At 35.0% G+C, this 12,188-nt stretch overlaps 1 protein-coding gene across 1 annotated transcript in view; it reads left to right on the top strand.

Annotated features, from left to right (window-relative positions):
* CDH10 (cadherin 10) overlaps positions 1 to 12,188 on the top strand; it is a 118,223-nt gene that overhangs the window by 58,207 nt on the left and 47,828 nt on the right. The window contains exons 2-4 of the mRNA XM_007468408.1: positions 2,915 to 3,209; positions 4,743 to 4,862; positions 5,413 to 5,580. Of these exons, the coding sequence (XP_007468470.1) occupies positions 2,915 to 3,209; positions 4,743 to 4,862; positions 5,413 to 5,580 (583 nt within the window). The remainder of the gene's footprint in view (positions 1 to 2,914; positions 3,210 to 4,742; positions 4,863 to 5,412; positions 5,581 to 12,188) is intronic.

Here is a 12,188-nt window from a genome sequence, read left to right as displayed (position 1 = left end):
GGTACGCGGGCCTCTCACTGTTGTGGCCTCTCCCGTTGCGGAGCACAGGCTACGGATGCGCAGGCTCAGCGGCCATGGTTCACGGGCCCAGACGCTCCGCAGCATGTGGGATCTTCCCGGACCGGGGTACGAACCCGTGTCCCCTGCATCGGCAGGCGGACTCTCAACCACTGCGCCACCAGGGAAGGAAGCCCCTCTTGTGATTTTCTGAGACTAGTTTCCTGGACAACACAATCATATGTTACTTCTGAGAGCTGTTTAGTTAAAAGCAGATATTTCTTGTTTCTCAACCTTACTTTGTTGTTTATGAATAATTAAAAATGCAGTAAAAAATTATTTGTTACCTGACTTCTATATCTTTTTCTCCAAAGTACGTATCTATTTGGAGTTTTTTTTCCTATTATATCTGTAATACTGAGTTATTTATCCAAAAATCAAAAAAATGGAGTTTGATCCAAATTTAATGGCTAAATGCTGATTATTACAAACCATTAACAAAAATATAGACTGCTTTTGTAAACCCAGCAGTTGTATATAATATATTGTATTACCTATATATTGTATTACCTAACCAGTAATAAAATATATTGGGGAGGGGGTTAAATATTTATTTAATTTAAACATTTTTGATATCCACATAAAAATGTTTTCACAGCCAAGTTCATTGATATAAGCTCCTATAAAGAAAAAGAAACTTTCAAATAAAGAAACAAAATTCTTCTTTAAAGAGAATATAATCAGTGTAATACTTCTACAGGTAAATAGATTAAAACTTTTGTTGATTTCAATAATCTAAAGAGCAAAAGTCAAACCTACTTAGATAAATATCTAACTCTATAATATTTTGCATAATGGAAGGATTTTGTCTCCAGTTTTTATTTTTCTAGGCTACAGGTCAGTATGCCTATTCCAATTTATGACTATATTTTATATGAATATTAAAAAAGACAACATGCTACAAATGAACTTATTTACAAAGCAGAAACAGACTTACAGACATAGAAAACAAACTTATTACCAAAGGGGAAGGAGGGAGAGGGATAAATTAGGAGTATGGGGTTAACAGATACACATTACTGTATATAAAATACATAAACAATGAGAGTTTACTGTATAGCACAGGAAAATATATTCAATATCTTGTAATAACCTATAATGGAAAAAAATTTTAAAAAAGAATATATAACAAAATCACTTTGCTGTATACCTGAAACTAACACAATATTGTAAAACTATACCTCAAATTTAAAAAAGACAACATGTGCATGGTGATATCTAAGTTATAATATATGCTTTATCAAAACTTGGAAAATCTACACATTCTTTTTCTATTTCTTATCAGATAAAAAGCAAAATAAAAATTTTAAAGCATAATCTCTTACTGCAAATAAGGAAACATGATCTTAGCATTAAAAAATATATATTTATTGGTGTGGTGGTACAATTAGAGAAAAACTTACAATCCTTGTGTTTTACAAAGCCATGCCCTATTCCTCCTATGGCTAAGTCTCTCCCTCAGGGTATGAATTCCATGACAGGCAGGGGGATATTCACATCTGGAACCCACACATCCATTTCCAGACGATCCTTGAAGTACTTGGGACCCATTATTCCCTGCCCAAACATCCTTGAACTTGCTTCTAGGTCCTGGAGAGTCTCTTCTCCAAGTCAGTCTACCAACGGCCAGATTTACCCATTGTTATATGTACCCTTAATCCTGAGGGCTGGCCTAGTGTGCATCTGTTAAAAAGCGATATACAATCACCCCTCCACATCTGTGGGCTCAGTGTCTGTAGAGTCAACCAACCACAGGTGGTAAACATAGTGCACAATCCATGGGTGGTTGAATCCATGGATGCTGAACCCATGGATACTGAGGGTTGACTGCACTATGCCATTTTATGTAAGGGCTTCAAGCATCCTCAGATTTTGGCATCCATGGGGGTCCTGGAACAAATCCCCCACAGATACCACAGGGCAATAGTAGATGGAATCTGCCCATGACACCTGGTCCCCTGGACAAGCATTAGCACTGGGATGGGATGTGGGCTAGGCTGATATATCCACATGAATGCATGCCAAGCTCTTTGACATGATGACTAGATTGTGGAAGATTAGTGTTGTGGGCATAAGCAAGGAGGCAAGAAAAAGGCTTGCCCTACATTGCATTGTTTCTACACAGAACTTGTTGTTTGCAGTTGTTAAGAAGATAGATTTGACAAGGTAGGAGACTAGATAGAGCATATTTTATTTTATAGTTTATTAATTTGATTTATAACTTTAAAATATATAGGCAGGTGTTATATAGACATCTATTCGTACTCTTGCTCTGAACCCAACAAATATTTCTGGGGCAGTTGTTGTCGTTCGTGTGAATCAGAGAATGATGGATAGGGTTTCTAACATAGAAGTCATGTCTCATGCAACTTTGTCTGTCTTACAGTTCTTAAAATATTGCTAATTCCCCAACAGAAATACAATAATTAATAATAAGTTTACAGGAAATAAATTTCTTGCATAATATGAGAGTAAAAGTATTTTCCGCTCAAAGAAAGAGATGAGAGAAGCAATGTTTACACCAGCATATCAAGACTAATGACTTATGTCTTTGTCAGGAGTTATTTGCCTACGGAAATTGTTATTTACCAAGCAAAGCAAAGAAAGGAGCTGTGTTTGGTTTATTTTTATTATTTTTTTCCATTTAGAATAAAAATCACACTGATATGTAAAAGGCTAGTCCTATTGTTTAAAGTATATAGATGAGTGTGATCATACTTATTCAACTCTCGTTTCAAGAACTAAGATAACTGACCCCATTTTTCAAAGATGTGACTTGAGAGACCTTCTTTGAATTCTTTCTGCATTATGTATCTTTAGACATTATCATGGATATGTTCATTTTTATTCCCCCTAGCTTCATTCAGACCAAGATAAAGGAGATGGATCCCTCAAATATATTTTATCTGGAGATGGAGCTGGTACTCTTTTCATTATTGATGAAAAAACAGGTGACATTCATGCCACAAGAAGAATTGATAGGGAAGAAAAGGCCTTTTATACTCTACGCGCACAAGCTATTAACAGAAGAACTTTGAGGCCAGTAGAACCGGAGTCTGAGTTTGTGATCAAAATCCATGATATCAATGACAATGAGCCAACATTCCCAGAGGAAATTTATACAGCGAGTGTTCCCGAAATGTCTGTTGTAGGTAAGTTCATTTGCAGTGTTTATGACAGTATTCAAAAAGTATAAAAAATAATTCTCAAGAAATTCTTAAAATATTATGATCAATTACTTGAAATCATATTTGATTCCCTGCTAAGAGTACGTGTTTAATTTTCTGAATTATGAAACGAGTCAGGAAAAAATAAGGATTAATGCATTTCTAATTTCCTATGGGTTTGTAAGTTTCTACAGTACAATAAATAGACACTTCCTTCAAAACTCCAAGAAAATATCATTGACCTTCAGTAGAAAACTATGAAAATGCAAATTTTTGTCACATGGATTTGGAGAACAGCTGTGTAAAGTCCTGACTCCAAATATATTATAAGTACACTTAGAACACCATAAATGTAATCTAGAGTCTACATATATGCTCTAGTCATAATTTGCCTAAAGAGCTTGTCTGGATTATCTAGATGTTATGAACATTGGAATTAATTAGATTTTCTATTACTTCATATTAAATATTTTAAAACATCCTTTCAATTTAACCATTATATATAAAACTCTGCTGATATAAATCTCTTATTCAAATAAACCAGTTGAAAATCAACAGCTAATCACAAACTGATACAGAATTTAAATTTAGGTTGCAGAAGCAGTAAGACAGAAGGTGTGAAAAAACTGGAAGTATAACATTCAAGAAAATAGAATTCCTTTTTCAATGTAAACAAATGGAAGGTGTATTTGTAGGCAAAGAAAGTTAAAATTGATTTCATGTTTTTGCTAAATAGAGAACCACAGAAAAGTAAACATCAAAAAACAATAACATTTTTAGAGATAACGTATTTGGATTTAGTAGAATAGATCATTTCTCAAATGTGGGAGAAATATAAACTGATGAAACAATTCTGATACATTTTTTCCTTGTAACAATTTTAATAGAAAATTTCCAACTGTAGTTCTCAAAAGCATTGTTCAGAGATTATTATTTAATATTTACTTCACTAAATCCCAAGGACTTTTGGCAATCACCTTAATATAAAGCCCTTTTATATATTTTGAACTTTATTAAATAGCTTCTAATAGTTCTTGGGACTTGGGATCATCTTGGATTGTTTCTAAATTTAGAATTTAATCTATTCATAAAATCGTATTCTAGAACAGATGTTAATTATTTTTATAGTTAATTAGTGGAGAGAGAGAAAAAAGAGCATACTTACTCCTTTGTGATTAGATATGCCCTTTACACAAAACAAATCTGTTATGTGAAAATGAATTTAAATATCAAGCCCAAGCATTTGTAAAGTGTCTGCATTTATTATAATCTAATACACTGTAGCATTATCTATTGCATGCATGAAAATACACCTGTTGGCTAAATAAAATATGTTGTTGAATTCAAAGTTTACCTATAATACACTATATATATATTATTTTCATCTAAATTATATATGAATGTTTCTTTAAGAGGTCATTATTAAAGCCAAAAATCATTGAAGTCTTCTATGAAAACCAGTGCTTTTGCTCCTCCTTCTGGTACTGTGCAGAACTAAGCTGAATTTGGATACTTCAGGTACTTCTGTGGTGCAAGTCACAGCTACAGATGCCGATGACCCTTCCTATGGGAACAGCGCCAGAGTCATTTACAGCATACTTCAAGGGCAGCCATATTTCTCTGTGGAACCTGAAACAGGTCAGGAATCATGAATCAGTGTTTGTTCATTTAGTAGTCTTTATGATATTTATAAGTAAAAAAAAAAAATTTAAAAAGGGCTTCCCTGGTGGCGCAGTGGTTAAAAGTCTGCCTGCCGATGCAGGGGACACGGGGCCACAACAGTGAGAGGCCCGCGTACAACAAAAAAACCCCAAAAAGGTGGGAAAATAAGAACAAAATCCTAACATTAATACTCACAGAAGAGTGATGATGCCACAGTTAAAGATTTAAGAACTCAGAGTTGAATGATCGAGTGAGCTAATGGGAATATACCTGCTTTTATGTTTTTGCATCTGGGTTTAGGGCACTAGACAGCACATATGATATTCTTTAGGAAAAGAAAAACAACACAAATCGGCAAATATTTACATAGAATCACTTTTACAATTTCTAGACAATAAAAATTAATAGCAAAAGCATTTTCATCTTTCAAAAATCACTACTATTTTGGATTTACAATTTGTGAGCTTAATCAACTAATAATTGAGATTTTAATGAGCATAATAAAAGTTTTTCCATTTTCTTCAAGGTATCATCAGGACTGCTTTACCAAACATGAACAGAGAAAACAGGGAGCAATATCAAGTGGTAATCCAGGCCAAAGACATGGGTGGCCAGATGGGAGGCTTATCGGGGACCACCACGGTCAACATCACGCTGACAGACGTCAATGACAATCCACCGCGCTTCCCCCAGAGTAAGCTGTCTTTAATGGTGTTTCTGCAGGGCAAAAGCTTTAGAGTAAAAACAGAAAAGAGGAGAAAAAGCAATTGTCAATCATTTCATTTAAAACAGACCAAAAATGTGCTACAAAAATGAAGAAAAAAAAATAGATGTATATGCTGATGAATTCACTGTTATCAAAAGATAAAAGTTAAATATTTCAAACATAGTTCATTCAGAGACAGAGAGATCTATGATCACAAAATCACTCCCTATATATATATATATATATATATATATATATATATATATATATATATATATACATATATATACTCTATCATCTAAGAACGATTTCTGTCAGCAAAGGAAATGTTTTATTAAAATAAAAACTAAATTATACTTCTACAATGAATGTGTTTATTTCTACTTAGAATTTAATAAGAAAGATTCTAACCGAAGGGTAAAATTTTTCAATAAAATAACTAATTTGCCATATTGTAAGAACTTAGCCAGAAAGAACTACATAGGGGGAACCTTACAAACTAATCAGACTTCCATGTAATATCACTGTGTCAGACTTGCATGTAACATCTGTGTTTGGAATGGCAATCATACTAAAACATTTTGTATTTTTGATTTATTTATAGATTTGTGGTTTAGAATGAAACCTTCAAATTCTCAAAATAAGTCAAGAAGAGATTAAGAACCATTAGCTTCTGACCATATAATTATATTTATTTATTCTCCTTTCTTACACAAATTTGGTAGACATGCAGCTAGAGAGGATGATATTAGGTTTCAATGGACACCGCCAAGACTCATCCAATTTCCTGCTAATCTAAAAGACCCTTTACTTCAAGATGGAATCTCACATTGTTAGGAAATGTGGCATAAAACACAGGCTTTAGTATGATCTGTGTTTTTACTTTTTAACATTTGCTGTGTATTAACTTCTAAATTGATCCCCCAATTTTAGTTTGTTTTTTGCCTTAAATAACTTTGTGATAAAGTATTAAAGTGTAAAAAGCAATAGCTTTTTGTGATATTTATATCTTTATACTAAAGACCATTACACAGAAAGAATTATAGTCTAAGAATTCACTGTATTATTTTGACTCTTTAAAAGCATTTCACCTCTTTTCTTGTACTATTTTTATCTAACTTTGATTATTAATAGTGCATGATTTTAGTTGAATTGTTTAAAATCACATGTGTGGAAAGATTATAAAATTCAGAGAGAATATTCTTGAGTGGACTAATCATATGCTTATGTATTTTTATGATATTTTGTTAGATATTTAAGGTACATGCTCCTCAGGATTGGTATTGTGGTGTTTGGCCCAAAACACAGAGAAGGGTGTTTGCTTATGCTGTTTTCAAATTATCAGGTTTCAACTTCAGGTTACCTTTAGCATCAGCAGGGAAAAGCAAACCAGTAATAAATCTTTATAGTTCTTTTAGAACAGGTCTAAAGACATGCCTCGTTGCACTACAATTTAAATTTCACATTTTATATGTATTTCTAACCACCTCTTAGCATGATCCTGTTACCAGGAGAATGGACATGCAAATATAGGAGAACAAACTGTCAAGTGGTTGCATAATCCACAATGAGCAAAAATATTTGTGAAAAACATATCTTGTGAGTAATAAATGACCATTAAGAGGATTATTATAGTTTAAATTCTCAGGAACATATATACACGTGTCCAAAATACAGTCCATTTAAAAATTATGCATTTGATAAGCAAATTAATAGATTCTAATTAAATGGAAAAACTAGACATTTGAAAGATGAAAATATCTGATAAAAATTCATTTTATCATTTTTCTTCTACTGTAACACATTTATTAATTCATTCACTAATTACTTTCTTTTCTTTTGTTAAGTCAGAATTTGTGGTTGGTGTCTGGTAGGCACATTACACAAGCCTGACATAATAATAATAGTAATAATAATTAAAAAAAGAAACAGCAATAGCATAACATGTTTTCTGAATGGCGTTTTTATTTCACCCTGTATTAGTTATTTACTGACCTACTTTATTTTATCAAAACAACTCATTGAGGTCAGTATTCTGATCTCCATCCTACAAATGAGAAAACGAACATTATACACATTAAGGCCGACTGCAAGTAATAGCAGAGGTGGTTTGAAGTCCATGACCAACTCCAGATGTACAACACAATATATTACAAGAAGTTTTAGAGCATCCTGTATCTTGTCTCATTATTGTTTAATTATAGATGGAAACATAATTTATGTATCTTTGTTTTCTCAATTATCTTTTCTCCTATGAACATTTGCAACCATATCTTACTGTTGGGAACACTCAGTCATGGCAATTAAAATGTTACTTGATAGTCTAAGTCACCTAACATGCGGAAAACTAATTTTTAATTTCTCATGTCATTTCATTAAATAGCCGAGGTTTGGAGGGAGTTCCACAGTTTATGAAGACCTTCATATGTAGCATATCACTGAAACTCACAACTAACTTGTGTAGACTCATTGTTATTATCATTATACCCAATATACGGAAGAAGTAAAGGAGGTTCAGAGTGGAAATAATAAAGAAGACAAGCTAGTACTGCCTAATAGAAATATGCAAAACAAAAATGTGTGCCACAGTAGTAACTGTAAATTTTCTATCAGCCATATTAAAAAAATAAAATAAGCAGGAGAGACATTTATTTTAATCATATATTTTAACTCAATATTATCCTTTAAACATATCATCAATATAAAACTTATTCAGATGTTTTACATTCTCTTGTTCCATAATTCTTTGAAATATCCTCTTTCATTAAGTATTTTCCAGTTACATCAAGGCTCAAGTCAGACTAATGACACTTCTAGTCAATAGCTGCATGAGGGTTAGTGGCTTGGCTAGTGGCTGCCATATGGGACAGTTCAGAACAGACTGTGGAGTCATCCTTTTGAATCCCAATGCTGTCTTCTTCACTTAGTAGCTTTTTCACCTTGCTCCATTGAACTGACCTTTTAGTAGAAAGGTGCCATTTCAGTGCCTTTCAGTAAAACTGGATAGCAGTGCCTACCCCATGGAGTGGTAAGACTAAATAATTTAAAGCAGAGTCCCCAACCCCCTACCAGTGTGCAGCCTGTTAGGAACCAGGCCGCACAGCAAGAGGTGAGCGTTGGGTGAGCGAGAAAAGCTTCATTTGCCGCTCCCCACCGCTCCCCATCGCTCTCATGACTGCCTCAACCATCCCCCGACCCCATCCATGGAAAAATCGTCTTCCATGAAACTGGTCCCTGGTGCCAAAAAGGTTGGGGACCGCTGATTTAAGGTATATGAAACGCTTGACTCAGTGGCTGGCACTAATATATTTATGTGCTCAGTAATATTGATTTGTGCAAGTACTGCTGTATTATTCTTATTTTTCAATATTATAAAAGTAGAGTCAAAACTTAAACTTTCATACAATTTGATCCAAATTCCACATTTCCCAATATGGTACATCTGCGGAAGATAAAAATCTCCATCATTTGGAGGGGACAAGGACAAGTGAAAGCCCACATGTCCTCCTTCATTGTTTAGTTTATTTATTGTGTGGGTCTATAACAATCATTCTCAATCAGGGACAGTTTTGTCCCCCAAAGGATGTTTAGCAAGGTCTTAAGACATGTTTGTTTGTCTCAACTGGTGGGTACTACTGGCATCTGTTGGGTGTAAGCAAGGATGCTGCTAAACATCCCTACAATTCACATGACAAAGAATTACCTGGCCTAAAATGTCATCAGAGGTGAGGTTGAGAAACTTTGATATTATCTGAGGAACTGTTCAAGTGAAATCAGAATTTTTTTTATCTAACAATATTTATTGAGAACACTCTTGCACCAAACATTATTTTAGAAACAAGACATATGAATATTGTAAAAAAAAAAAAAAAACTGTTTTTTTTGTCCCTATGACCTTTCATTAAAGCAGGGGAGGCAGATGATGCATAAGAAAACAATTCTATACATACAAGGTATTGGCTCAGTTCTGGTTAAAAAGAGGAACACAAGTGTTCCAAGGGAGAGGATAAGGGAAGGTCTTGCTCAAGAGGTGATACTAAATCCAAACACTGCAAGATGGAATAGGCTCACCATACAAAGAGATGGGAAAGTCCTTCAAGCAGAGGGAACAGAATATGGGAACCCCTGAGTTGGAAGTTGAATGATGTTGAATAGAAGTTGAATATCAAGAAATGAAGACCAGAGTGGTTGGATCTTACCAAACAAGAAGGAGGTTAGTGGGAGATTAGATCAGGGAGCCCTACACTCACAGGAACATTGGCAATAGTCAATTATTGTTGGAATTAACAAACACATAACTGTGTGCCTAAGTTACCATCATACTCTTGTGATTTTAGAGGTATATAAACATGTGAACATTAATAGGACATGGACACCTTAGTATGACTCTAAAAGAGAGGCAATGGATTAGAAGGCTGGGGTGCACCTAAAAACTGAGTTCCAAAAGTCTTTTAGGTTCTTTTGCTCCAGATATTAAATTGTATTTTCACTACCAAAACAATATCTCTGTTGAAATTATTTCAGAATCCTGGATTATTTCAAGTGACTTTAATTTTAAAAGCAATTAGTGAAAAAAAAATCTATTGCTTACCTTCCACTGATAAGCACTGTGCTTGTAATTAAGCCCATGAAGGTTAATAAGTTTTGTTACCAAAAGGGGACCCTTTTCAGGGCCCGAGAATGGGCTCTTGTCTAACACTCTGAAATGAATTGTCGGAGGAGACACACATACCGACAATGCAAAAGACTTTATTGGGAAGGGGCATCCAGGAGGGGAGAAGCAGGGTAAGGGAACCCAGGAGAACTGCTCTACCATGTGGCTTGCTGTCTCAGGTTTTATGGTAATGGGGTTAGCTTTCCCGGTTGCCTCTGGTCAATCATCTTGCTTGTGCCCATATTTGCTCTGACTCAGGGTACTTCCTGGTGGTGCACGCATCTCAACAAAGATGGGTTTTAGCATGAGGGTTTCTGGGAGGTTGGCGGGACACATTATGGGCTGGCATCTCCTCCCTCCTTTTGGCCCCTCTTGAATTCTCCCATTTAGTTTTCAGTGGCAGCACCTTGTTCCTTACTGAGATCTCCTGTTGTGAAACAACCAATGCAAGCAGTTATTATTGTGCCTGGCCAGGGCGGGCAGTTTCCGTCAACAGTTCCCTAACATCTTGATTCCTGATTACAAGTGGCTCACTGTCAAGGAGGGGAGAGAATATTTCAATATGAAATGATATGTCTGACAGAATTTAATGGGTGTACAGAAGAGCAGCACTTTTCCAAATATGGGGAAGGAGGATTGAGTGCATCCTTTACAGTGAAAGGTTTTCTGGAGAATTTCTCTTTTGAAATAAATCCTTTCATCAGACTACTAAAAGCAATAAGGGCAGAAAAGGAAGGAGAGTTCATGAAGTTGGGAATTAGCAAAATTACGAATGTAGGATATGCAAAGGGCATATTCTGTGCAGGTAGAAAAAAAAATGGTAAAGGACTGCTTCAAAGCAGTGGTGAGGGTTATCTTTGGTGATGACTTTAATGTTTGCTTTTCTATTTTTGTAACTTGATACAAGAAAACCAGAATAACAAAGGATAGAAAAGGACAAATGTGACAATTGCTTTGAAGTCAGATAAAATGAGTGCTGAATAGCATAATGGGGGTAATTGTGGATGATGTTTCCCAATTGGTTTTAGTAGAAATCATTTCAAAGAAGCTGGAGGGTAGTAAATTGAGGAATAAAAGAAAGTCAGGAAGACGATCAAAGAAATAATGCCTGCATTTTAAGAAGCTGGGGTGAAAAAGAAAATTACATAGAAAATGAATATATTGTAATAGTTAAAAATAAATCCTGGATTAAGGGTGGTTCAGTAGATAATTTTGAGAGCCTCCTTTGTCCAGGCGCAAAGCAGGAATTAGAGCTTCAGTGGCCAACCAAGGACATGGACTACCAGAGGAAGGTGCAGAAGATAAAGTGATAATCACATGAATACATAATATGATGTCTGGCAATGGGGTAAGTACGTGCGGAAGAGAAAGCAGAATAAAGGACTAGAGAATGACAGGGGTGCTATTTTAGGAAGCATGAATAGGGGAGACTTCTCGAAGGAGGCCTGAATAATTTTAAAAACTGAAAATGCATAAAATTAGACAATTCAGCTCCTCCAGACATCAGTTTCTACATATATACTACTTAGAGTGCTACAATTAAGAAATAAGTTCATATATAAAATGTTTTCAGTAGTAACTGTAACATATAAAGGTTCTCCATACGTAAGGATTTTTCTCCCCTTCCTTATTCCTTCTCAAGGAGTATGACCAGTGTTTCAAATCTTGTCTTTCTTGCTCTGATGCTGTGCTGCTATTCATTAATGGCCCACAAAAGATGAAATAGAAGTGCCTTAAGCCAGGAGATACCTATAATCTCGGCGATGTACCTCATATGAACAAATGAACATCCATGGATGAGGACTCCAGAGCAAATGTTCCTGCTCTCCAAGCAGTCAAATGTTCAATGATCCTTGAATTTCACTATGTTTCATTGTGCTAACAGAGACAAAAGTTATACTCCATCACCTGTATACTATCCACCTGGTATCTATATTTTAGT

The sequence above is a fragment of the Lipotes vexillifer genome, unplaced genomic scaffold, assembly GCF_000442215.2.
Source record: "Lipotes vexillifer unplaced genomic scaffold, Lipotes_vexillifer_v1.1 scaffold761, whole genome shotgun sequence".
NCBI lineage: Eukaryota > Metazoa > Chordata > Mammalia > Artiodactyla > Lipotidae > Lipotes > Lipotes vexillifer.
The sequence above is the reverse complement of the archived record's forward strand: the minus strand, read 5'-3'. Positions and strand labels throughout refer to the sequence as shown.